This window comes from Bos grunniens, chromosome 17 (genome assembly GCF_055505025.1).
Source record: "Bos grunniens cultivar Pamir isolate PY7600 chromosome 17, Bosgru_T2T1.0, whole genome shotgun sequence".
Taxonomy (NCBI): domain Eukaryota; kingdom Metazoa; phylum Chordata; class Mammalia; order Artiodactyla; family Bovidae; genus Bos; species Bos grunniens.
Genome location: NC_141181.1, coordinates 71,583,754 through 71,606,760, shown reverse-complemented (window position 1 = coordinate 71,606,760; position 23,007 = coordinate 71,583,754). Strand labels below are relative to the sequence as shown.

Below are 23,007 nucleotides of genomic sequence, written 5' to 3'. Positions count from 1 at the left end.
CAGCAGCCAGATGACAGTGCGGGGACCATGGGATGCCCAAGACCCAGCATCCTGAGACCACCCCAGAGAGGCTGCGGGGGGGACGCAGGGGCCTCTCTCAGACCCGAGGCCACATGTGGGCCCTCAGAGGCCAGCATTCTCAGCGCACAACAGAGAGAAGCAGCGTCCACATGGACACACTGCCCTCCGGTAGCTCAGTCTCCACCCATCCGAGCGGAGCCGTAAAGCCGGCCCCTGGCGTCCCCGGGCCACGCCATGTCGGGGAGCCTGCCGGCTCACAAAGTTCCCTGGCTCTCTCCCGGGCACTTCCGCCCCCTGGGCCTGGGGATGAGGGAAGGGGAGGCCTGAGCAGATGGTGAGCAGCCTTTCTCGCCAGGCGGGGGGAGGAGGCTGGGGGGAGCACGGTGGGAATAGCTGGGGGCCTTCTGCCTGGGCAGGTCCCTCCATACCTGCCACAGCAGCACCCACGGGCCTGCCTGCAGCCAGGGCAGGCTCCGCCACCCTGGTCACCAACACGAGTGTGGGACGGACACGGGGTCACAGGGTCCCCAAGGGCTCCTCCAGGCGGCTTCTCCCTCAGCCGTGAGAGGCACATGCTGGCTTCTCCCCTCACACCCCAGCCCCCCACTCACTGATGAAGCAGACCTCCCCATCCCCGAGAACGCCCAGGAAGGCTGCCCACGAGTGCCCCTCAGACCCTTCAGACACAGGTCACCCGCAGAGGGACCTCTCTCGACCTTGGCCCTCTGAGGCATGGCTGGCTCTCTGCTGGCTCTCTGCTGGCTCTCAGTCCAGCGAGCCGGACCTCATGACTGAGCTGGCCCTTCGGGAGGGGCAAGCCAGGCCCTGTGTTTCGGGCAGAGGCCACCAGGGCCTGCTCACTGGGAAGAGAGCCTGGGCCTCAGGTACAACCGGTTCGCAGATCAGCACCACCATGGCAGCCTCGCCCCAAAGATGCAAACAGCCACGATGAGAGACGTGGCCTTGGAGGAAGCGGGTGTCCAGCCGACTCCCCAGGGCTGGGGGCCAGGACCAGGAGCAGAGGCTGCGCCCAAGCTGGAGCCAGGCAGCCCCCCCACCGCGGGCCAGGGGCAGAGGGCCGCCCGGGACCGGGGGAGAGGGCTCCGTGCCCTCGCCCTCCTCTTTCTGGGGCACCTCGCCCAGCCCCGCCCTCCCGCAGCCAGCTGCTCACCTGTCGGGGCAGACGCAGATGTCGTGCATGTAGAACTTGACGGCCTTGGACTGCTCCTTGTTCTTGAAGTGGTAATCGGCCAGGAGGTAGTAGAGCTCGTTGACCACTGGAGGGGAGGGGTCGGCCCCTTCAGGGAGGCAGGGCACCTGGCAGGCGAGAGGGCAAGCGTGAGGGGCTGAGGCGCACAGGCGCCGCGGTGCGGGAGACGGGCCCCGGCCGGCAGCCACCCCGACCTCGACAGAGGTGCCCTCGATGTAGGCGGACACTCTGTCCAGGCTCAGGGCGGGCCGCGCGGTGCGGGGCACGATGCTGGCGATCCTCCTCAGGAGGTTGGCCAGGTCGGCGGACACGGTGCTGGTCTTGTAGCTGTCAAACTCGGGAAGGGTCTTGGGCTTGAAGTACTCGAACATGAACAGGGCGTCCTCCCACAGCAGGTCCACCTGCAGGCAGACAGGCGGTCGGAGTGCAATCGGGGCATGCACGGTGAGAGCTCCTCATGCGAACGCTCGGTGGCCCCTGGCAGCAAGGTCACACACACGGGAAAGCCGGAAACTACACCTGTGCACTTGAAACACGGCTCGCGGACGGCGACCCCACACCCACATGCGTGACGGGGGACGTGAACCAACATGAGCCCGGCCTCCACAAAGACAGACGCCGGGACTGAGGGCTCCCCCTGTGAGTCCACACCGCCGCACTGGAGGGCAGTCACCTGGCTGCCAAATACTGAGCAAGGGCTTGCTCTGGGCCGGGGCAGTCTGCACAGCAAAGGGGTCACAGCAGGACTGTGCCCACAGGAGCGCGCACTTTGGGGGTGGGCTCCCTCAGATCAAAGCTTCACTGACTGTGTTCAGGGGCCACGAGCTAACACCTACTTGCAGTCTGAAAACCCAACACCAAATGAATGGAAACTCTCTAAGGAATTATCTGTATGACTCCAACTAGGGGGAAAAATCTACTGAAGAACTGCCACGCTGCCGCGTTTCTGGATAATCAGTTCACAGTCACACACCCGTTCCTGCAAGGACGCCCTTCCTTTGCTGGGCCTGCTGCCCCGACGCCGCAGCCCCTCACCTGCGGGGCCGAGTGCTCCTGCAGGTACCAGGCCTTGCCCTTCTTGCCGGGGTGGCAGCCCCTCACCTGCGGGGCCGAGTGCTCCTGCAGGTACCGGGCCTTGCCCTTCTTGCCGGGGTGGCAGCGCTCACCTGCGGGGCCGAGTGCTCCTCCAGGTACCGGGCCTTGCTCTTCTTGCTGGGGTGGCTGTACAGGCAGTAGAAGCACTGCTCCAGGGCCGTCTCCAGCTCCTCCTTGTACGGGTGGGCGTCCTCGGGGGTGGGCGCAGCCAGCTCCTTCTGGAGAACGCGCACCTAGCAGGCGGGCGGGTGGGAAGAGGCGCCTGGGGGAGGCCCGCCAGCCCTGGGGCCACTCCACGGGGCCTGAGGAGGGCCCGCCCAGCCTCCTGCTGCCAGCACCCAGGCGGCTTCTGGCCACACTCATTCAAGTCACCATTTGCCTACCCCCCGGGCCTCTACATGAGCACCATTTCATGCTGGGCACCGTCCAGGATGACGGTGGACACCGTCGCTGCCCGTGGGACCCTCAGGCTGCCCCGGAGGGGTGTGAATTAGAGTTAGTCACGCGGCAGACGGTGAGTCCCGTTAGGGCCGCGGGGACCTATGGCAGACACCAGTGAGGCCCTCAGAGAAGGTGATCTCAACAGCCAATGGGTGAATCTGTGGAGGCAGAGCCACAGATTATGCCACATCGTTATGCCCTGCTGTTAGCAAACGCAAGCCCTCTTCAACTATCAGTGGCATTTTCCATCAAGACTAGAAATAAAAAGCGAGTCTCCACAGACAACCCACTCCAGTACTCTTGCCTGGCAAATCCCATGGATGGGGGAGCCTGGTAGGCTGCGGTCCATGGGGTCGCTAGGACTTGGACACGACTGAAGCGACTTAGCAGCAGCAGCAGGCACAGTACAGACCAGATCCTCTAAACGTAACTCAGTAAAGTTAGAAATGGGTTACATGAAGACAGCAAATATCAAAACTTATGGCATGCACCTAAAAATGTACTTGGGGAAAACCAATAATCTTTACTGCAGGTGTATTAGAAAGTGATCAACCTGACTTCAGGCTCTACTACAAAGCCACAGTCATCAAGACAGTATGGTACTGGCACAAAGACAGAAATATAGATCAATGGAACAAAACAGAAAGCCCAGAGATAAATCCACGCACATATGGACACCTTATCTTTGACAAAGGAGGCAAGAATACACAATGGAGAAAAGACAACCTCTTTAACAAGTGGTGCTGGGAAAACTGGTCAACCACTTGTAGAAGAATGAAACTAGAACACTTTCTAACACCATACACAAAAATAAACTCAAAATGGATTAAAGATCTCAACGTAAGACCAGAAACTATAAAACTCCTAGAGAAGAACATAGGCAAAACACTCTCTGACATACATCACAGCAGGATCCTCTATGACCCACCTCCCAGAACATTGGAAATAAAAGCAAAAATAAACAAATGGGACCTAATTAACCTTAAAAGCTTCTGCACAACAAAGGAAACTATTAGCAAGGTGAAAAGGCAGCCTTCAGAATGGGAGAAAATAATAGCAAATGAAGCAACTGACAAACAACTAATCTCCAAAATATACAAGCAACTCCTACAGCTCAACTCCAGAAAAATAAATGACCCAATCAAAAAGTGGGCCAAAGAACTAAATAGACATTTCTCCAAAGAAGACATACAGATGGCTAACAAACACATGAAAAGATGCTCAACATCACTCATTATCAGAGAAATGCAAATAAAAGCCACTATGAGATACCATTTCACGCCAGTCAGGATGGCTGCGATCCAAAAGTCTACAAGCAATAAATGCTGGAGAGGGTGTGGAGAAAAGGGAACTCTCTTACACTGTTGGTGGGAATGCAAACTAGTACAGCCACTATGGAGAACAGTGTGGAGATTCCTTAAAAAACTGGAAATAGAACTGCCTTATGATCCAGCAATCCCACCGCTGGGCATACACACTGAGGAAACCAGAAGGGAAAGAGACACATGTACTCCAATGTTCATCGCAGCACTGTTTATAATAGCCAGGACATGGAAGCAACCTAGATGCCCATCAGCAGATGAATGGATAAGAAAGCTGTGGTACATATACACAATGGAGTATTACTCAGCCATTAAAAAGAATACATTTGAATCAGTTCTAATGAGATGGATGAAACTGGAACCTATTATACAGAGTGAAGTAAGCCAGAAAGAAAAACACCAATACAGTATACTAACGCATATATATGGAATTTAGAAAGATGGTAACAATAAGCCTGTGTATGAGACTGAAAAAGAGACACCAATGTATAGATCAGTCTTATGGACTCTGTGGGAGAGGGAGAGGGTGGGGAGATTTGGGAGAATGGCATTGAAACATGTATAATATCATGTATGAAACGAGTCGCCAGTCCAGGTTCGATGCACGGTACTGGATGCTTGGGGCTGGTGCACTGGGACGACCCAGAGGGAGGGTAGGGGAGGCAGGAGGGAGGAGGGTTCAGGATGGGGAACGCAGGTATACCTGTGGCGGATTCATTTCGATATTTGGCAAAACTAATACAATATTGTAAAGTTTAAAAATAAAATAAAATTAAAAAAAAAAAAAAAGAAAGTGATCAACATAAGCGTTTACTTCAGTAAGTTAGAAAAAGCAGAGCAAATCCACACACAGTAAAAAGTAATTAATATTAGAGTGCTACTCAACGACCCAGAAAGCAAAGAGAAAACAGGCTCACAGCTGGTTAACACTGGTTAGCCAACAGCTGGTTTAGGTGAAGAAACTGATTGCAACCAAGCGCATGCAAGACTTCTCAACAAAGGACGAGGAAGCGCAGATAAGGGACGCTGGTGGTGACACATGGGCAGGACGAGGGGCCCCGCCGCCGCTGCTGCTGCTGCTGAGTCGCTCAGTCGTGTCCGACTCCGTGCGACCCCATAGATGGCAGCCCACCAGGCTCCCCGTCCCTGGGATTCTCCAGGCAAGAACACTGGAGTGGGTTGCCATTTCCTTCTCCAATGCATGAGAGTGAGAAGTGAAAGTGAAGTCGCTCAGTCGGGTCTGACTCTGTGCGACTCGTAGACGGCAGCCCACCAGGCTCCCCGGTCCCTGGGATTCTCCAGACAGGAACACTGGAGTGGGGAGGGGCACTGCAGAGGCTGTAAAATCCGAAGCAAACGCCTGAACAATTTCATGCTTGCGTGAACCCTACTCCGAAAAACAGAACTGACTTTAGAATGAATGAATTCAGACTTTAGTCTGAATGAATCTATAATCACCAAAGAAACAGAGTCAACAAGTTTAAGTGTTAGAGAGAGAGAGGCGGAGAGGGCAGAGAGCCACACAGGACGTGCACGCACGTTCCAGATCAGGGCTGACGGCGGGCGGGGGGCGGCACTTACGTAGAATCGCAGCAGGGCCCCGTCCGAGTTACAGCACCAGGCCCGCCGGCCCAGGTACTCATGGGCCGTGTTGAGCAGCATGAGGGACGAGGGGAGCATGGGCGGTTCGGCCGACGCTGGGGAGAGACCGGGCGACGGGGTGTCAGCGTGCACGCAGCGGGGAGCAGCGGGCCCCCGCCCCATCTACCAAGGGCCCCACAGTGGGCCCCCTGCTTGCCCCACTTTCCTTTCTCATCTTTTTCTTTTTAAATCAGTGATGACGCGTCTGGCTTTACCACCCTAGAAGGCGCTTATCAGAAAGCAGCTCAGCTCACGCGGGGAGGTATACAGCAGGGAGGGCCCATCCCCAGGCGGCAGGGCGCCCCGCCCGCCGGCCCCGGCCATAACCGGGCTGACATCTGGTGAACATCCCAGGAAGCATCTCTCCATGCACGTGTGAGGCACTTTGAAAGACACAGGTAAGTCATGTACAACGGTAGAGCCCACACCGCACACACCACTGCTTAACTTCCAAACCCTCACATTTAGGTCTCCCTAACTGTCACAGGAGGAGGAAGAGCAACCAAGTCCCGGCTAATGCCTGTGCGCGCTGGCACTGTCGCCAGCTGCTCTGGACTCCTGGTGTGCTTCAGACTCTGAGCCGAAACCGTCGGCTCAGGACAGAGAGTACTAGGGCGAGCCCCGCCCAGCAGAACCAGGGCTCCTTCACGACACCTGTGTCAGACTTTCTATTACTGGTCAGTCCCAGCCAAAAAAACTTTGAAAAGCACTGCTTAAAAAAGTCAGAACACAAGGAAGTTCAAGCCCTCTGGATGCTCTGCCACCTGGGTCGGTGGCGGCTTGTCCCGGCTCCATCTGCCGGCTCGTGCACACTGCTCCGGTGCTGCCCAGGATAACGCGGACGTCCCGCTCTGCACGCGCTCAGCCTGGCTGCTGGCTCCCTCCCGAGGCACGTTCTCTCCCGGCGCTCTCCCTTCCTGCCTCCCGCTGGATTACTGACTGTCCTCCAGCCATGCTCCTGAGACGCCCTCAAGGAGCTGGAGTCCACTGTGATTACAAACGACCCGGCTGCGTGCCTCGGCCCACACGTGCCTGCCGTGAGAACCACGTCGACACACGGACGTCACTCCAATGGCACTGAACCGTGCCAGGGAAAAATCTGAAACAAACCTCGTTTTAACTGCTTCTTCAGTTTAGAAACCTAACATGCCTTTGTCCTCAGAAGACCCCCTTGGCCACGATGGACCTGGATATAGACTGCTGTGTATCAGCCTTTAGGGGACACACCACACGCTTCCGACCTGCAGGCTCGGCGCTAAAGCTACCACTCAGGGACCTCTTCTTGAACTTGATGCAGGGTTCCCTGCGGCCACGGGGGCTCCCTCACCCCACACTGGACCACCTCTGTCCTCCACGTCTTCCACCTTCTCCAGCACCGTGAGCTCTCCACCGCCCCCCACGGGTCCAGTCGTATGCTCCTGGCTGTTCTGGTTTACACGGGCAGCCAGCCCACTGGGATTCCTGTCTCCCCACCCACTTGTTCAAGGTTTATGGCATTGGACTGTCTTCCTTTCCTTGTTTGCTTATTGGCAATTTTTAAAAAATACTATATTGTGTTTACATAATTAACAGAAGACTCTTAATCCACAAAACTTTTTGTATTATTTTTATAAAAAAATAATCCACGTTTATAGGTATAAACCTTAATTTTTCACCATTAGAACTTTTTTTGAAAACATAGAGACTCTATTTGTCAAGAGTTCTAAAGATATCTGTTCTAAAAATTTATCCAAAAGGGTCAATTTAGCAGAAGCAAAAAGGCACGCATGAGGTGCTGCCTCCAGTGTGGCCCAGTAGACAGCAGCGCCGCCGGCCACGGGCCGGGCCAAGCAGGGCGCTCCCGGCTGCAGACGGGCGGGCGCCTTCCTCTGCCTGCGCCTCCCCAAGCCTGCCCACACGCCCGGCTCTCCGGGGGCCCTGCCCAGCCACCCCACGGCTGCGTGTCCCCCCCTGCCCGGCCATCCACCAGGCCTCAGACAGGGCTCTGTGGGTGCTGCTGGTGGTCCTGCTTCTCCCCCTGACCATGAACCGTCAGGCCCAGAAGTTCTCATTCACAGAGGCCTGACAAGCAGAGAGCCGCTGACAGACAGCTGCAGAGTGCAGCCCTCCGAGCAAGAGAGCACGTGGGCTCTGTGGGCGCCGCAACACGGCTGACTGCACTGCTCGCGCACTTGGCTGACCCGGCCAGGGACTAGCGAAAACCCCCAGTAAATGCAGTTTCAAGCTGGTGAATAAACACATACACGTGTGTGTGGTAATCACAGCTATATAAAAGTCACGTGTACCTTCATCAAGTTTATACTGAAAACGCAAGAAAACCGAAGGACAGCGCGCACTTGGTGGAGGTATCGACACTCCTGGCCGAACGCCACTGAGCCACTGGTCTGCTCTAGCCTCGCCCTCTGAGCACAGGTCCGCAGGTGCTGCCCAGGCTCCAGTGCCAGCCTGTGAAGGCCCTGCTCGCCCCGCAGGCCCACCCTGAGCACCGCCGCTGGAGCCGGCCCAGCCCACGCTGCGGCTGCGACTCTGCTGCTCCGGCTGCCCTCCGGCGACTCTGAGACGTGCCACTGTCCCCAGAGCGGGCGAGGCTGCCTGACTGGCCTGCGGTCATAGCCGCGCAGTGGAGCCCGTGCCCACGTGCCCTGTGCCGCCCAGGCCCCCAGCCAGGAGCGGCCGGTGGCTCGAGGCCCCGGGGCCCCACTCCGCACGGGGCTCGCCCCCTGCACTCGATGGGAAGCAGGGCACGCTCCGTGGCCCCGCCCCACCACCCGGTCCACGAAGACGCTGCCTCTGCCTCCGTCCAGGAAAGTTCTGGCACCCGAGCCCAGATGTGCTCGTAGCTTGATGCAGACAGACAAGAGGCAGGCCCCTGCATCCCCGCACCTTCGTCCGCCGGGCTCTGGAGCTGCTGCTGGTGGCACAGGGAGCGGAAAGCGTCCTCCTCCTGCCGGATGACCCGGTACAGGATGACCCAGGGCAGCACGGAGGTCACGTGCGGCTCCTTGGGCTCCTCCTGCACAGCCATGCTGCAGTCGATGACCTGCAGGACGGGGTGTCACGGCGGGCAGCTCGCCAGGCTGCAGGCGCTGGCTGGGGGCAGGCGGGGAGGGAAGCGGCCAGGTTACCTGGATGAGGTTGTTGGTGAGCCGGGTGAGGCCACCGGCAGCGGACAAGTCCCGCAGGGTGCTGCCATCCGCCGACAGAGCCTGCTCCATGCCCTGCAGCAGCTGGGTCACCGTGGCCACCCACTGCTCCTTGGCGGCAGTCTCGGTGGCGTTGACCATCTGCTGGACCGCCTCGTTCAGAGCCACGTCGGAGCACTCGAAGCACTGCCGGTGGTCCTCCAGCCGAAGCAGGGAGTCCTGCGCAGGAGGAGAGGGTAAGGACACACGGCAGCCACGCTCCCCTGGGCCCTGGGGCCTGGGGCGGGGATGGCAGGGCCGTCCTGTGTTTCTTGGTGCATCGGGCAGGAGCTGCTGAGGTGTGCTGAGCCCATGGGCAGAGGTGGAGGCCGCAGCCGGAGCCGAGCCCTCTCGATGAGAGCACACAGGAGGTGAGGCTGTGACAAAGTCAAGGAAAAGACTGGGGCCCCCAGCATCACCCTCGCGTGACACCACTCCCAGTGCTCGAGGCCAGAAAAAGCCAGAAGGCAGAAGAGTACCTGCTAGCGACTGAGGACAGGTCACCCCTGCCTGGGGCAACAGACCATCCCCCCAAAACAGGCCGTCAGGGATAATGGGAATGCAGTAAAGCGGCTACGTCTGAAGCTAACACGCAAAACTCACCAGGGTGCCTATAAACTGAAAACGCACAGTCAGAAGACATAACGACCTGCAGTAACATCGTGCTAAAACAGCAACCCAAAACATCAGGACTGGAATCCACACGACCGTGAGGAAACCACCCTATGCTGAAGAACGCGGCAGGCAGCTCATCTACCCGGGGCGACTGAGCCTCCTGCGTGTCCCAGAGGGGGCTCCAAGTCAGGCTCCCGCCCTACAAACGCTCAGAGAAGCGGGTTACAAGCACAAACCCCACACCTACCGTGGCTGGGAGAAGCCCAGCGCACGGACCCCCGCCTGTGCACTGTCACGCCGCCGGCCGGCCTCGCTGTGGAAAGCAGGCTCCATCAGAGGGCCCCCACCTGCCTCGTGCCAGGCGCACTGCAGGAGCTCCACCCTGAGTCTGCAACCACAGGACGAAGGCTGCTCGAGCCTCGGAAAGGCTTTCCAAGCATAATGAACAAATGCACCACCGTGTGAAAACATCAAGAGATTTGATGCGTTAAAAATTCAAAACTTCTGTGCATCAAAGAAAACAGAAGCTGCAATTTATTTTTTTTTTCAGAAGCTACAATTTAAAATCAGAAAAAACTGACAAAAGCACTTGAGTGGGAAAAGATTAAGACCTTTAATTTATCAGAAGCGTCCAAACCAAAAAGAAAGCACATTCCGCCAACAGGAAGCTGGGCAAACATCAAGTCACTCCTGCGCGGGCAGCAGCAGCTCCCGGGCAGCCGGCCGGCCTCATCTCAGCCCAGCTCGGCGTGGTGCCTCCTCAGCAGGTGCCCATCCCTCCGGGGCTGTGGGCAGTGGGGGGGGGTGCTGTCCTCTCACCCAGAAGCTCCAGACCACAAAGCAGGAGCACCTGAGCCCCTGGGTGGCCCCTCCCTGGACACACTTGGCTGCCCCCTACCCCCAGTGAGGGCACCGAGGGCATCGCAGCTCCTCCCCATCCTCACGCAGGGCTGCCTGACCTCCTCTCCCCTCCTCCTCACTCCCTGCCTCCCCTTCTGGTTCCACTTGCTCCCAGCCACACCTCTTATCTGTTTTCCAGTTCACGAAGCCTGAGAGAAGCCGGGGCTCCCTTCCCAAACCCAAGCGGAAGGCCCCAGGGAGGTAACGAGTCTGAGGGAGGAGCTGCCAGCCCAGCCCGCACCGCCCAGCACGCCCCGGGCATTCTCCTCCACGCCCACACGCCCGAGCTTGTGAGGCCCCACAGCAGGCCTCTGGGGCAAGGGCGAGCATCCGGCCCGGGATGAGATGCGGGAATGCCCTGCCCCACAGACGCCACGCCCGGCTAGGCCCTGGGCGCTGGGGGCGGGGCATGCAGGGGCTGAAAGCGCACACAGGCCTCACCCACGCTCACTCCTTCCCCTCAGCGCGACCCTCCGGGGCTGGTTAGCTCACCGTGCTTTTGTTTTGTCGATGTACACGGATTTCATCTAGTTTTATTCGTACTCAACAATTAATTTTAAAACCAGTAAAAGAAGACCAAGCAATAAAGTAGAAAAATGCATTTAGAAAAAAAGAAAATAAAAAGCAAAAAAAGGCAGATGGACCATCAGGTGAATGGATGGCTGAGCCCGACTAGCCACGCGAGGCTGAGAGCCAAAGGCGGGGTTCCCTTGAGCGCACCTTCTGACCACCTTCGCCCACTGCCGCTGCGGGGAGGAATTCGCTCTGCTTCCCTCAGAGGAGACGGCAGAGGGCGCGGGCGAGGCGGGAGCACTCACCTGCAGCAGCAGCAGCTGGGCCGGCCTCTCGGGCACGGACGTCATGAACTCCAGGTGCTTGGCGCGGTCGCAGCTGCTGGGACGCAAGGTGGGGCGCAGCAGGCGTACGACGGCGCGGTGGTCGCCGGCCTCGTACAGCCGCTGGGCCTCCTCCAGAGACTGGCACCGCTCCAGTGACCGCAGGTTCTTGTCAATCTGGAAAAGGCCCGGATCACTGGCTGACCAAGCCGTTGCGGGCCCCCTGAGGCGGCCAGGGTTCTGCCCTTATCAGACGCAGACGAGAGGCATTCACAGCAAGCGGCTGCTTTACAGACAGTACCTCTGTGAGGGTCAAGGCGTTCCAGTCTCCAAAGAACAAATACACCGAAAAACACAACTACCCCAAAAGCACAGACTCCAGACAGAGAGCGCCAAAACAGTTAGCCAGCCTCCCAGTCACACTTCAGCAACCCAGACCCCTGGGCCGGGGTACGAGGCTTCAGAGACCAAGCAGGCCCCCACCAGAGGCCAGCACCCACCACCGACCCCTGGAGCCCTCTCTGCCAGGAGGCCTGCTGGACAGGGGTAGCAGGCTGCTGCACTGGGCCTGGCCCTGAAGCCACTCTGCAGGGCCTGATGGCCACCCTCAGCCCAAGGACGTGTCACAGACACGGAGCTGTGGGTGGGGGTCGGGGGCTGCACAGTGAGGACAGGAGGAGAACCACAGGCCGCTGGCCAGCCCTGGGCCAGAGCAGTGGTGGTCTGCTTCTGGGGGCTTCCCCTCATCCTGCTGGAGCTGCCCCCACACACGGGCCTGGGGACCAAGCAAAAACCCTCCCCACCCCCAGCAGACACCCCCCACCCTGTTCCGGCCCCCAGCCCCCGGCCCCCAGCAGGTGCTCCATCAGGGTGGAGCCTTCAAGTCCACGGCACCCTGAACACCAGGGCTGCCTCTCCCAGGCCCCCTCCTGCCCTGTCTCCTAGTCCGCACGGACAGGTCCGGCCTTTGACAGGAAAACACCGTCAAGGAAGCTCTGCTCACCTCCTCCAGGGAGACCACGGAGTCGTTGTGGAGATTGGGCAGGCGGATGACCACGTCTCTCTGCTCAGCCCCCGCTGCGGCCCGAGCAGCGGCCGAGCTCTGCAGCATCTCCGTGCAGATGTCGTAGTTCTCCAGGGCCTGCTCCATGTCTCCCTGGGCAGAGGAGGCGCACTCACCGTGCTCGCCAGGGCCTGCCTCCCAAGCCCCTCACATGGGGGGCACCATGGGGGTGGGCTGGCCAATGTCCACCTTCCCCCCTACACAGCAGCTGGCCAGAGTGGGGCTCAGCACGTATCTGCTGAATGGGTGAATGAACGAATGATTCACACCAGGGCCCCAGGGGGCACGGTGACCCCTGTGGCCGGGGCACGCGGCCCAGAACCCGTCCAGAGCTCAAGCGAAGGTGGCAGAGTTGTGACTCGACTGGCCCTGCCCCACTCCAGAACCAACTGAAGGGTGCCACGGTGTTCAGGGGGCTGGGGGCCAGTTAGCCTGCCCCGGTGCTCCACACAGCTCTCGGGAAGCACAAGCAAAGGGCCAAGGCTGCAAGGCAACCTCTCTAGGTCTGTGGGGCCCACGAGACCCTCCCGCTGCTGTGGCTAGATGGGCGGTGGGCGTGCTGGCTCCAGGGGCCTGACGTCCCCCCAACACCCTGCTTCCTGAAGCCGAGCCCAGTGCCCAGGTGCCACCGGGCGTGTGCACACATTCTGCGTCACATGGCCAGCCCCTCCCCTCCTTGCTGGGTGCCCAGGCTTCCTTCCCAAGCAGCTGCCCCTGGACCAACCTGTAGCGCCAGGAACCGAGCCTTCAGCCAGTACACGCGGACCACAAACTCCAGCCAACCGTCCTCGAACAGGTCCCGCTGGGACGAGGCAAACGACAGCTGCAGGAGGTCCCCCAGGAAGTGGGCCCCTGGGAAGTCGGGGCCGAACCTGCCATTCAGCACGCCTGCGGGGCAGTTCCGAGGAGACACTGAAAACCGTCAGGCCGGAAGGAGTCAACCTCGTGAGCGGGGCCCAGATGCCCTCCTGCTCGCTGAGGCCCTGAGCCCGCAGAGCCCCATGGCCCCAAGTGGCCGGCGTCAGAGCCCAACGGGCCCAACAGGGATGCAGAAACCCTGGGCTCGTGGCCCTCACCAAGCAGACTGAGCTGGCGTATCTGGGGACACGCAAAGCGTCCTGTGATGAACTGAGGAAACGGAGATGCCACGGCCCTCGTCCCGAGTCACCAGCAGGTGGGTGGCTCCTGTGGGGCCCAGCCACTTCTCAGAGACCCAGGTCTTTCCTGGCCTGATGAAGTGACCTAGGAAATGTGCTCCTGGAGGAGTGACTCGGTCCCCGGCTCCTGCCCACTTCAGAAAGTGGACCTCCAGGGAACACGGAAGGGGCCTACCTGCAGAGCTCCGGCCCTTGGTCAGCAGCCACTGGTCCAGCTGCAGCTCCATGCAGGAGAGGGACATCAGCATCATCTCCTGCAGTACGGGCGCGGGGTCAGCAACGGGGCCCAGGGCCAAGGGTGGGGACAGAAGAAGCCTCAGCTAGACTCGACCCTGATGGGGACGCCACTCTGCTCTCTACCGGCTATCCATTCCGTGAGTCCTAACCAGTGGCTGCTGCTGGATCTAAGGACAGACAGACGGACCTCCCTGGGACGGACTCAGGAACACCGGTGAGACCCACCCGCCTCTGGTCCTGGGGACCATCCCATGCAAGAGGTAGCCCTACCACCAGCCAAGCACAGGCCTTCAGCCCTGACAGCGCCCAGGGTGGGTGCATGGCTCCCCCGCACACCAGGAAGCTGAGGCTCAGCAGTAAGGAGGTGCCAGCCCAGCCAAGGGGGCACAGCTAAGAAGTGACCAAGCAGTCCGTCCAGGGACCAAAGCTCGGCACCACCACCGCTCCACCCTGCCCCGGGGGAGCAGACCCGTGCAGATGCTGCCAGGAGGCAGTCCCAGGAGTGTCCCAGGAGAGGCTGCCTGCCCAGGGGCCCCTGACCCACACGTCCCTGAGCACCTGTGAGCCGGGGCTCCTCCACCTCTGGGAGCCCTGAACGCCCCCAGCATTGCCCCTAGAAGCAGCCGTCCTCCTCCGAGGAAGAGGGGCCAGAGCGCCCCGCAGACCCACCTGGATGTGCCGGTTGCTGCAGTCCCTGAGCAGCGGGTTGGGCAGGCTGGCACTGTGCCTCCGCCAGCTGTGGTAGGTGCTGAGCACGACCTCCGCCAGGCCCGGCGGCCAGCGCAGCAGGAACCTGTGGCCCATGCTCTTCAGGAAACGCATCATCAGCTCCAGGATGCCCCCGTTGCTCAGGTTCCCCAGCAGGAAGGCCTGCACGTCCTGCTCCTCTGCAGGAGGGGCCCGGCATGAGGGCGGGGGCCCGAAGGGAGGGGAGGGCCGACATGGGGGGGCCCGACGGGAGGGGGGGCCCCGACGTGAGGGGGGGTACCAACACGGGGGGCTGACAGGAGGGGGGGCCCGATGGGAGGGGTGGGGCCTGAAGGGAGTCGGGGGCCAACACGGGTGGGGCCCGACGTGAGGGGGGCCCCGACGTGAGGGGGGGCCAACACGGGACCCAACTGCAAGGGGTGGGGCCCGACGGGAGGGGAGACCAGATGCAAGGGGGGCCCGACGTGAGGGAGGGGTACCCAACGTGAGGGGGGTTGACGTGAGGGGGGGGGCCGACGTGAAGTGGGGAGGCCTGACGTGAGGTGGGGGCCCGAAAGGAGGGGAGGGCCGACATGGGGGGGCCCGACGGGAGGGGGGGCCCCGACGTGAGGGGGGATACCGACACGGGGGGCTGACGGGAGGGGGGGCCCGATGGGAGGGGTGGGGCCTGAAGGGAGTCGGGGGCCAACATGGGTGGGGCCCGACGTGAGGGGGGCCCCGACGTGAGGGGGGGGCCAACACGGGACCCAACTGCAAGGGGTGGGGCCCGACGGGAGGGGGGACCAGATGCAAGGGGGGCCCGACGTGAGGGAGGGGTACCCAACGTGAGGGGGGCCGACGTGGGGGGGGGGCCGACGTGAAGTGGGGAGGCCTGACGTGAGGTGGGGGGCCCGAAAGGAGAGGGGGCCCCAACGTGAGGGGGGCCCGACGGGAGGGGGGACCAGATGCAAGGGGGACCCGACGTGAAGGGGGGAGGCCTGACATCGGGGGGGACCCAACGTGAGGGGGGCCCTCATGATGGGGGGCCCGAAGTGAGGGGGGGTCTGACGGGAGGGAGGTGCCGACGTGAGGGGACCCCGAAGGGAGGGGGGGACCCGACGTGGGAGGGGCCCGACACGAGGGGGGACCCGACGTGAGAGGGCACCCGACGTGAGGGGGGGGCCCGACATGAGTTGGGGGGGCCGACGTGAGGGGGTCCTCCACGCCAGGCCTGCCTTCTTCGGGAGAGGAGGACAGCAGTGTGGCGAGCCCACGCCCCCCACAGCTGTGGGTGCAGCTGTCTGAACCTCTAGGCCCGAGGGGGTACGGTCTCAGGCGGCAGAACAGCGCCCAGCACTCAGCCACCCCCAACAGTGAGACGCACCATTGGACCAGCAAGGCCTGCGCCAGGACGGTCCAGCGCCTCAGCCGGCCGAGCTCAGAGCTCAGGTGGGACAGAGCCGGGCAGCCCTGGGCCACCCCGGGCCACCGCCCAGACATGCCCCCAGCAGCACCCGTGGCCCCTCCTACCAGACTCCACGAACGTGGCCAAGTCGGAGGACAGCCTGTGGGGCCCCGTGCTGGGGAAGCTCTCCAGCTTGGCCTCTGGCGGGACTTCATAGCTGTTAAAGGGGTCATCTTCCTCCTCAGGGTCCAGCTTTCTCAACCTGCAGGAACACACCAGACTCACACCGGCCCGGCTGGCCCCAGGGAAGGGGGCTCTGCTTCTGCGAGCCTTCGTGGCCAGGTCTGGCCCATGCCTGCCTTCACCCATCCCATTAGGTGGTCACCAGGCATCAGGCCAAGGTTGGAATACAGCCGGGGTTGCGGCGACCCCTGTCCACAGGAAGCTGACCTTCGAGTGGGAAACACAGAAAGGACCCACATAGGATTGATACCCACAGGGAACTGGAGACAGCGGCCGCAGGACTTCGCCTGGACAGCAGTCAGCCAAGCCTCCACATGCTGAGGCCAAAGCAGGCTGGGGGAGCAGGGGGGGCAGGCAGCACCTCCACGATGCCTCACAGTGCTCTGGGCTCAGGGGAGGGGGACCTCTCCCGGCAGACCCCCCAGGGACTCTGCTTTCAGTTGTCCCCGCCGCCCCCCAAGGATGCACAAATGCACCGCTGCCCTCTCTGGGGACCACACCCAGCAAGCCACTGTGAGCCCCTGCCAGCCATTCGAGGAAGCTGACGTGAAAACCACACAGGAAACCAGCAGTTGAAACTAAGGTAAAAGAGAAGAAAGACACTATTCCCCACCAGCAGGGCTGGGGAACAAGGACCCAGGCAGGGCAGCGGGAGGGGGTAGGGTGAAGCACCCCGGGGCTCCCGCCGGGAGGCCTGCTCTGCTCGGGAGGAAGCCACCTGAGAGCCCACGTCCTGCTCCCGCTGAGAACGGCTCCACTCGGGCACGTCCCTCTCCCCAAAGAAACAGAAAAGCAGAGAACTAGGAAAACCAAACCCTGTGGCCAGAGAGATTCACAAGCCACAGGAAGCTCCTGGCCGGCCCCGCCCTCGTCAGCCTGGATGCACCACCCTGGAGCCGACGGTCAGGAGCCAGAGCCAGCTGAGGACCCAAGAAGGATGCTCACAGACACACGGCCACCTCCCAGACCCCAGGACCACAGGAGGGAGAAAACGGGGTAGAGTCTCACAGACGCAGACACAGGGCACGGGAGAGGACACCCTGGCTTACGAGACGTGCCCCTCAAACGTCGGTGGGCAGAGAGAACCCGCCTGCTCTCTGCGCTCGGGCGGGGGGTAGGAAGTCTAGCACCGTACCCGGGAGAGCACAGGCACTGAGGCCCAGAGCGTCTGAGGGAGGGGACAGGGCAAGACGCGGGGCCAGAGAAGACCCAGGGGACAAGCGCGGGGGCGCAGACCCCTTTCCCCGGGCAGCCGGGCCCACCTCCTCCTGGGAGCCTTCTCTCAGGAGCCCGAGAAACGGGACGCCTCCCAAACCCGCCATCCACTTTCTCAAGCTCCAGGGACCCTGCGGAGCCTGGAGAAGCCAAGCGGGCACCTCCCTGAGCACGGGCCCCTCCCACAGGCTGTCCTGGCATCTGCGCCTGAACAACGGGAGGCCCAGGCGTGAGGCATGAGCAGGCAGCCCCCGCTCTGAAGACACGCGAGTCCCGCTTCCTGCCTTCAGGACGTTCGGAGGCCCCCATCCAGGGGCGGAGGAGGCACCCACAGGGGAGGGTGGCCCCAGAACCAGAGGTGGGAGGGAGGCGGGAGGCTGTGTGCTTCCTCTGCCGAGACCAACAGGCCGCACCTGGACGGCAGGAACTTCAGCAGCAGCTCCTGGAAGTCCACCTTCTCTTCCTTCTTGCACTTGGTGTTTCGGACGCGGGCAGACCGCCTCTTCGCCGTCTCCCCGCTCTCCTCGGAAATCTTCTTCCGTTTCACCCCTTTCTTGGATTTATCTCCCCCGGAGACATCACCTTTACAAAGAGAGCGAGTCGGAAGCTCAGGAGAGCTGGGCCAGGGAAACGCACCTCAAAGTGCTCAGTCCTTTTATAACCTGCCTGCGCGTTTAATGTGCGGCTCCTCGGACGTTCAGGAAATTTCCATGCCCTCTATCAAAACAGAGCCTGAGGAAAGGCCAGTTCACATCCCTTAACCTCACCCCTTTCTCACCCACAGGCCAGGCCTCAAGACTACTTTCCATAGCTACAGAATGCCAGGGTCTCAGGGTCAAAGCCCCCCCACTGGCTGTCCTGGGACGGGGCTAAGCAAGCAGCAGGCACCCTGACTGCCCAGGCCCAAGGCCCAGTGACAGGATGCGGGCAAGAGGGTCACGTGATTCATAGCAGACAGGTGTCACTCGTGATGAAGTTAAAAAGTTAGAAACCATTACATACATGTTCATTCAGAACCTTCTTCAGCTGCCACATAGGCTTTATCAGTGACACAGAAATCAAGAAAAGGCTCAGAAGCTTTGGTCCGAAGTGTTTTTGGAAGGCTCCAATGATGATAAAAATCAGTAATGCCATTCCAATGGACATGACCACAGACGGCAGTGACTGCTGGCTGCTGCTTAAGCTGGGAGTGTCAGTGCCCAGCAGCACAGCAGGCAGGGGCCTGAGGAACTGTCCCCGAGGCCAACCCCACCCCCAGGGCCTCACTGTGGAGGGAGGCCGGCCAGCAGCCCAGAGCTCTCCTGCAGGGCCAGGTGGTGGCAGGACCCGGCCTTTGGAGAGGGCAGGGCTCTCCAACTCTCACTGCCGCTCAGCAGATGGGGTCCCCTGAAGCCTTCCCCGGGGCCCGCTCACCGGTGGGGACGCCCGTCTCTAGCAGGCTGGGGCTGTGCAGTGGGAAGCTGGCCGTGGGCACGGGGGTGAACGTCAGCACAGGCTCTGCCACGGAGGCTGCAGGGCTGGCGCTGGCAGGGCTTGGCTGGAGCACGCTGACAGGCGCCACCTCCTCGGGGGACACAGGGCGCTGTCCGGGGTCCTGATAGTCAGACAGGTCGATCCTCTTGCCCAGGCTGGGCCGCGGGGGCTCGCACGTGGTGAGGTGGTGGTATGTGGCCAGCAGGCTCTCACCGAGGCACTTCCAGCTGCAGGGAAAGGGTCACCACGCAGGCTCAGCACACACCACAGGGGGCCCAGAGCCCAGGCCGCCGTCCCTGTGAGGGCGGGGGGCCAGGGCGACTGACCGCTGAGGTGGAGCCGCTGGGCTGGAGTGGAGCCCACACCCCCCGCACTCCACGCAGGAGCCCCAAGGCATCTCAGCCCCACCAGGCAGGGGCAGCTGCGGGCTCACGCGATAAGCCCTTCTAAGCAAGGTCCCGTCTTTACCGCCCGGTAGCCTCGCCCTGCGGTGGCCACTCGTCTGATTTTCTGGGGGAGGGCTACTGACAGGGATGTGCTCCAAAGGGGCTCAACAGCTCCTGGGCCAGAGCCTGCTGGACACAGGCCAAGAGCGTGTGTGCCACCGTGAGCCAGCGTGCCGCGTGCTGTGTTGTGCTAAGGTGCGCCATGGCCACATGGCCCGCTGTCTGTCCTGTGTTCTACGTGTCATCCCGTGTCGTGTTGCATGCCATGTGGTGTTGCGGTATGACAAAGTGTGGCATAAGGTACCCATCCACCCATCCCTGAACAGCTTCCCAGGCCCTTAGACTAAAAACCAAGGCCTCCACCTGTAGCCATGGTGCTGCCTGCCCGACCTCACTGCCCCACCCCGCCCAACACACCCTCAGCTGCGTAGCTTCGTTCAGTTCTGCAAACAAAATCACAGCCCACACGCTGCCGGGCCTTTGCACAGGCTTCCCCCTGCCTGACCCATGCCCACTACAGCTCTGGCCCTAAACCCTCTCCAACCCACGCAGCAGCGTGACCCCATCGTGAGCGTGGACTCGCGAGCAGGACACCAGGCCCTGGGGTGGACTCCCCACCCACCCTTAGTCCCTCAGAGCCCTGAGGGCCCCCGTCCGCCGCCCCCCCTCTCCTGGGGCGGGCGGTGAGCGGGGCTGACAGGAGCGTGGCAAGCGGCAGGTAGAAGACGGCATGGACCCAGGAATCCCAGCAGGGGAGGCCCGGATCATGTCCTGCGGCCACCTGCCCGTGTGTGCCCCGTGTCCCCGCCCATGCAGCGCCCAGCGGCCGCCTGGCACCCCGGACAACCTACGTGAGAAAGGGGATGGGCTGCAGCAGCTTCAGGTCCGGCTCCTTCTCGCGCACCGTCAGCGCCTGCCGCCTCCTGCGCAGCCCCAGGGCCTCGTCCACGATGGCCTGCGCCTCGGCCGCGCTCACCGACACCTCGTGGATGGACATGTCACTGAGAGTGCAAGGGACAGAGGCGTGACCGGGGCACAGCGCCACAGTGCAGATCCTACATGCCGGCGTGCAGTTAACACCCTGTGGTCTGTGTTAATTCTTCCCACAAATAAAATTACCACTTGGGCTGGAAAGGGCAGTAATTAGCATCCTTAACACCCATGTACACAGCATGACTAACGCCCTTTAATCTGCTCACAACCGGGCAACGGGCCTTCATCCACCTCAGCAGGACCGCACTGACAGCAGAAAAACCACACGCTACTCCCATCCTTTGCTGAAGAGCTTATAAGGATTTAACTATCCCACACTGCCCATCCAAAAACAGCCCTTAGAGCAGCCAAGCTCACCAAAGCCCATGGAAGTCAACAGCAAGGGCGGGAGCTTGAGGCCCCGGCGTGCCTCCCACGGACACACCTCTGCCAGCAGAGGCCCCTCCCTGCAGGGCTCCCCGGCACTCGTGGGCTCATCACCCACCTCCCCAAAGAAGGGCAGTCCCGTCGGGATGGGTGGGAACAAGAGACACGGTCTCCTGACACATAAACACCGGGACAAATGACCACAAACTCCCAGTGGAAAACTCCCGGGGCCAAGCTGATACCACGGATGGGGGGAGTGGCGAGGGAGGCAGCCCAAGCTTGGCAAGCTGCCAAGGGGGGACTTGGGAGCCAGAACACGAAAGAGGCAGGAGAGCGGGCCAAGGAGAGGTGGGGACTCCAGTGAGGGCGCTGGGGAGCCAGGGAAGCGGACAGGGCAGGGCCAGCAGGGCCAGCCCAGCGCCTGCCGGGCCCAGGCCCACTCTCCTCCCGGGGAGGGAGATAGGAGGACTGGGCGGTCAGGCTGCAAAGGGCCCCATCCCGGAGGCAGGCAGGGCGGGTCAGAGGCGGGCCGGGCAGTGCGGAAAGCCCAGCCTCGGAGAGGGGAAGGCGGGCAGCAAGGCGGACAGAGGCAGCCCTGAGAGCCTGAGGCAGAGGCGCGGGCAGGACAGACCATAAGGGACCCACCACTGGAGGAACATGCGGAGGGAGTCCTGGCGGAGGCACGGCTGCTCCTGGAAGATCTTCTCCTTGAGCACCAGCCCCTTGCTGTAGCGGCAGTCCTTCTCCAAGGCCTTGCAGATGAAGTACAGGCACGCTGGAGAAGAGAAAGGCGTGACCTCGGGCTGCACTCTGACACCCTGGCCTTGCCAGCGACGCCAGGGAAGGGGCCCTGCTCTGGGGCCCAAGAGACGCCGGGGAAACAAGGATGCGACACCACCTGGACCCATCCAATCAGGAACCGCTTCTGAAAATAGTAACCCCGAGGCTGCCGGGGAGGGGAGGACAGGCTGGACAACCTCTCTGGGAACAGCCGTGGTGGGGGGTGGGGGGCGGCGTCACACACAGACCCTTGACCCAGCAAACCCAGCCTGCAGGGCCCAGCTGCCTGCGAACCGGAGCACTACTGCGAGCTCGCTCTGCTCTGGACGGGGTGGCCCAGGGCCCGGCCCAGCTCCACAGTCAGTGGGGGTGCGAGGCACTCCCATCAGGAATGAGCAGAGAGGGACAGAGTGGGGAGACGGGAGGGAAGCCAGGACGGAGCACCGGAGGGAGGGCGGAGCCAGGCCGCCCGCCAGCCACCCGCTGAAGGAGAGCACGGCTCCCAGGGGAGGGGTGGGAGCAGAGAGAAAGACGGGGCTGCAGCAGAGCTGCCGTGCCTGCAGCGGAGGGAGGCCTGCCTCCTCGGCTCAGGGACGGCCCTCCGCCCTCACAGGCACACACACCACTCAGTCCCCGAGGCCATCTTTTGCTCAAGACTGGTTTACCAAGCGCAGAGCCTGAGCCGGGGTGCAGAGATGGCAGAATACCGAAGGCCGGGCCTCCAGGGGGCGCCCGAGCTCCAGGACGAGCCCCAGGGAGACGGGAAGATGCAAGCGCCAGAGTCAAAACAGGGAAACAGGGTGACACGCGGACGGCCACAGACGCACACGCACATCTGCGCCGGGACACGAGGGCCCGCGGCCGGAGCTGACCCCACGTGCGAGCCTGAGATGTTAAACGTGCAGAGAAGAGGACAGACAGCAGAGGCCCCACAGCGGAGGCGGTGAGACGTGCCCGCCCCGCCTGGAGGGGGCAGGGGCGGCTGAGCTGGCTCTGGGGACCTGGGGAGAGGCTGGGGTCGCCTCGGGCAGTGACCACAGGGAAGGGACCCAGCAGCTGGCCAGGCTCGAACACACGGAGCCAGGGAGGGGTGTGGGCCCAGCCTCCCAGCCTCCGCCACCCCGTCCTGCCCCACCCGCCCCTGGAAAGGGAAGGAAGAGCCGCCAGAGCCAGCCTCCTGGCTGAAACCTTCACCCAGGCTGGGTGCTGGAGCACGTCTGTGCCCGAGGCCAGCTCCCCTGCACCCTGTCCTGCCCAGGGCCCTCCTGCATAGCTGCCGGGAGGAGCCGGCCCAGGAGGCCCAGCACCCCGTCAGTGCCCACCTCGGGATGGCCCGCAAGGGGCCATGTGTCCCCTGCAGAGCAGAGGGCCAGGCAGGGCAGCGAGTGACGCCACCACAAGGCAGAGGGGGCTGCATCTGGCACAGGTGTTTCCAGCAGCCACGCGGCTCTACAGAGGGGGGAAGCAGAAGCCGCTAGGAGAAAGGGCGCTTCTGGCACTGGGAGTGAGGCTGCAGCCGCCAGGCCATCCATCAGCAAATCACAGGAGCAGGCGTGGGGCAGGAGGCAGCGGGGGTGGGTAGGGGTGAAGGCTGAAGGGAGCCTGTCTTCCCACTACAGCACCAGCGGCAAACCGCGACCGAGGAAGAGAGCCAGCAGAGCCAGCAGAGCATGGTGGGG

At 62.0% G+C, this 23,007-nt stretch overlaps 1 protein-coding gene across 9 annotated transcripts in view; it reads right to left on the bottom strand.

The window, feature by feature from the left end:
• CABIN1 (calcineurin binding protein 1) overlaps positions 1-23,007 on the bottom strand; it is a 71,767-nt gene that overhangs the window by 41,469 nt on the left and 7,291 nt on the right. For 4 of the 9 annotated variants that reach the window (XR_015144834.1, XM_086349056.1, XM_086349050.1 and 1 more), the window contains exons 7-22: positions 21,194-21,323; positions 20,041-20,190; positions 18,684-18,970; positions 17,684-17,852; positions 15,938-16,074; positions 14,390-14,607; positions 13,659-13,737; positions 13,051-13,238; positions 12,267-12,419; positions 11,246-11,440; positions 8,856-9,092; positions 8,614-8,770; positions 5,671-5,786; positions 2,398-2,559; positions 1,426-1,632; positions 1,193-1,338 (exon numbers count right to left, since the gene is read on the bottom strand). Coding sequence is in view for 8 of the 9 variants with exons in the window: in XM_086349056.1 (XP_086205182.1) it covers positions 1,193-1,338; positions 1,426-1,632; positions 2,398-2,559; positions 5,671-5,786; positions 8,614-8,770; positions 8,856-9,092; positions 11,246-11,440; positions 12,267-12,419; positions 13,051-13,238; positions 13,659-13,737; positions 14,390-14,607; positions 15,938-16,074; positions 17,684-17,852; positions 18,684-18,970; positions 20,041-20,190; positions 21,194-21,323 (2,731 nt within the window). In the remaining variant the exon portion in view is untranslated. The remainder of the gene's footprint in view (positions 1-1,192; positions 1,339-1,425; positions 1,633-2,397; positions 2,560-5,670; positions 5,787-8,613; positions 8,771-8,855; positions 9,093-11,245; positions 11,441-12,266; positions 12,420-13,050; positions 13,239-13,658; positions 13,738-14,389; positions 14,608-15,937; positions 16,075-17,683; positions 17,853-18,683; positions 18,971-20,040; positions 20,191-21,193; positions 21,324-23,007) is intronic. The other 5 variants (XM_086349049.1, XM_086349057.1, XM_086349053.1 and 2 more) reach the window with 3 other exon arrangements.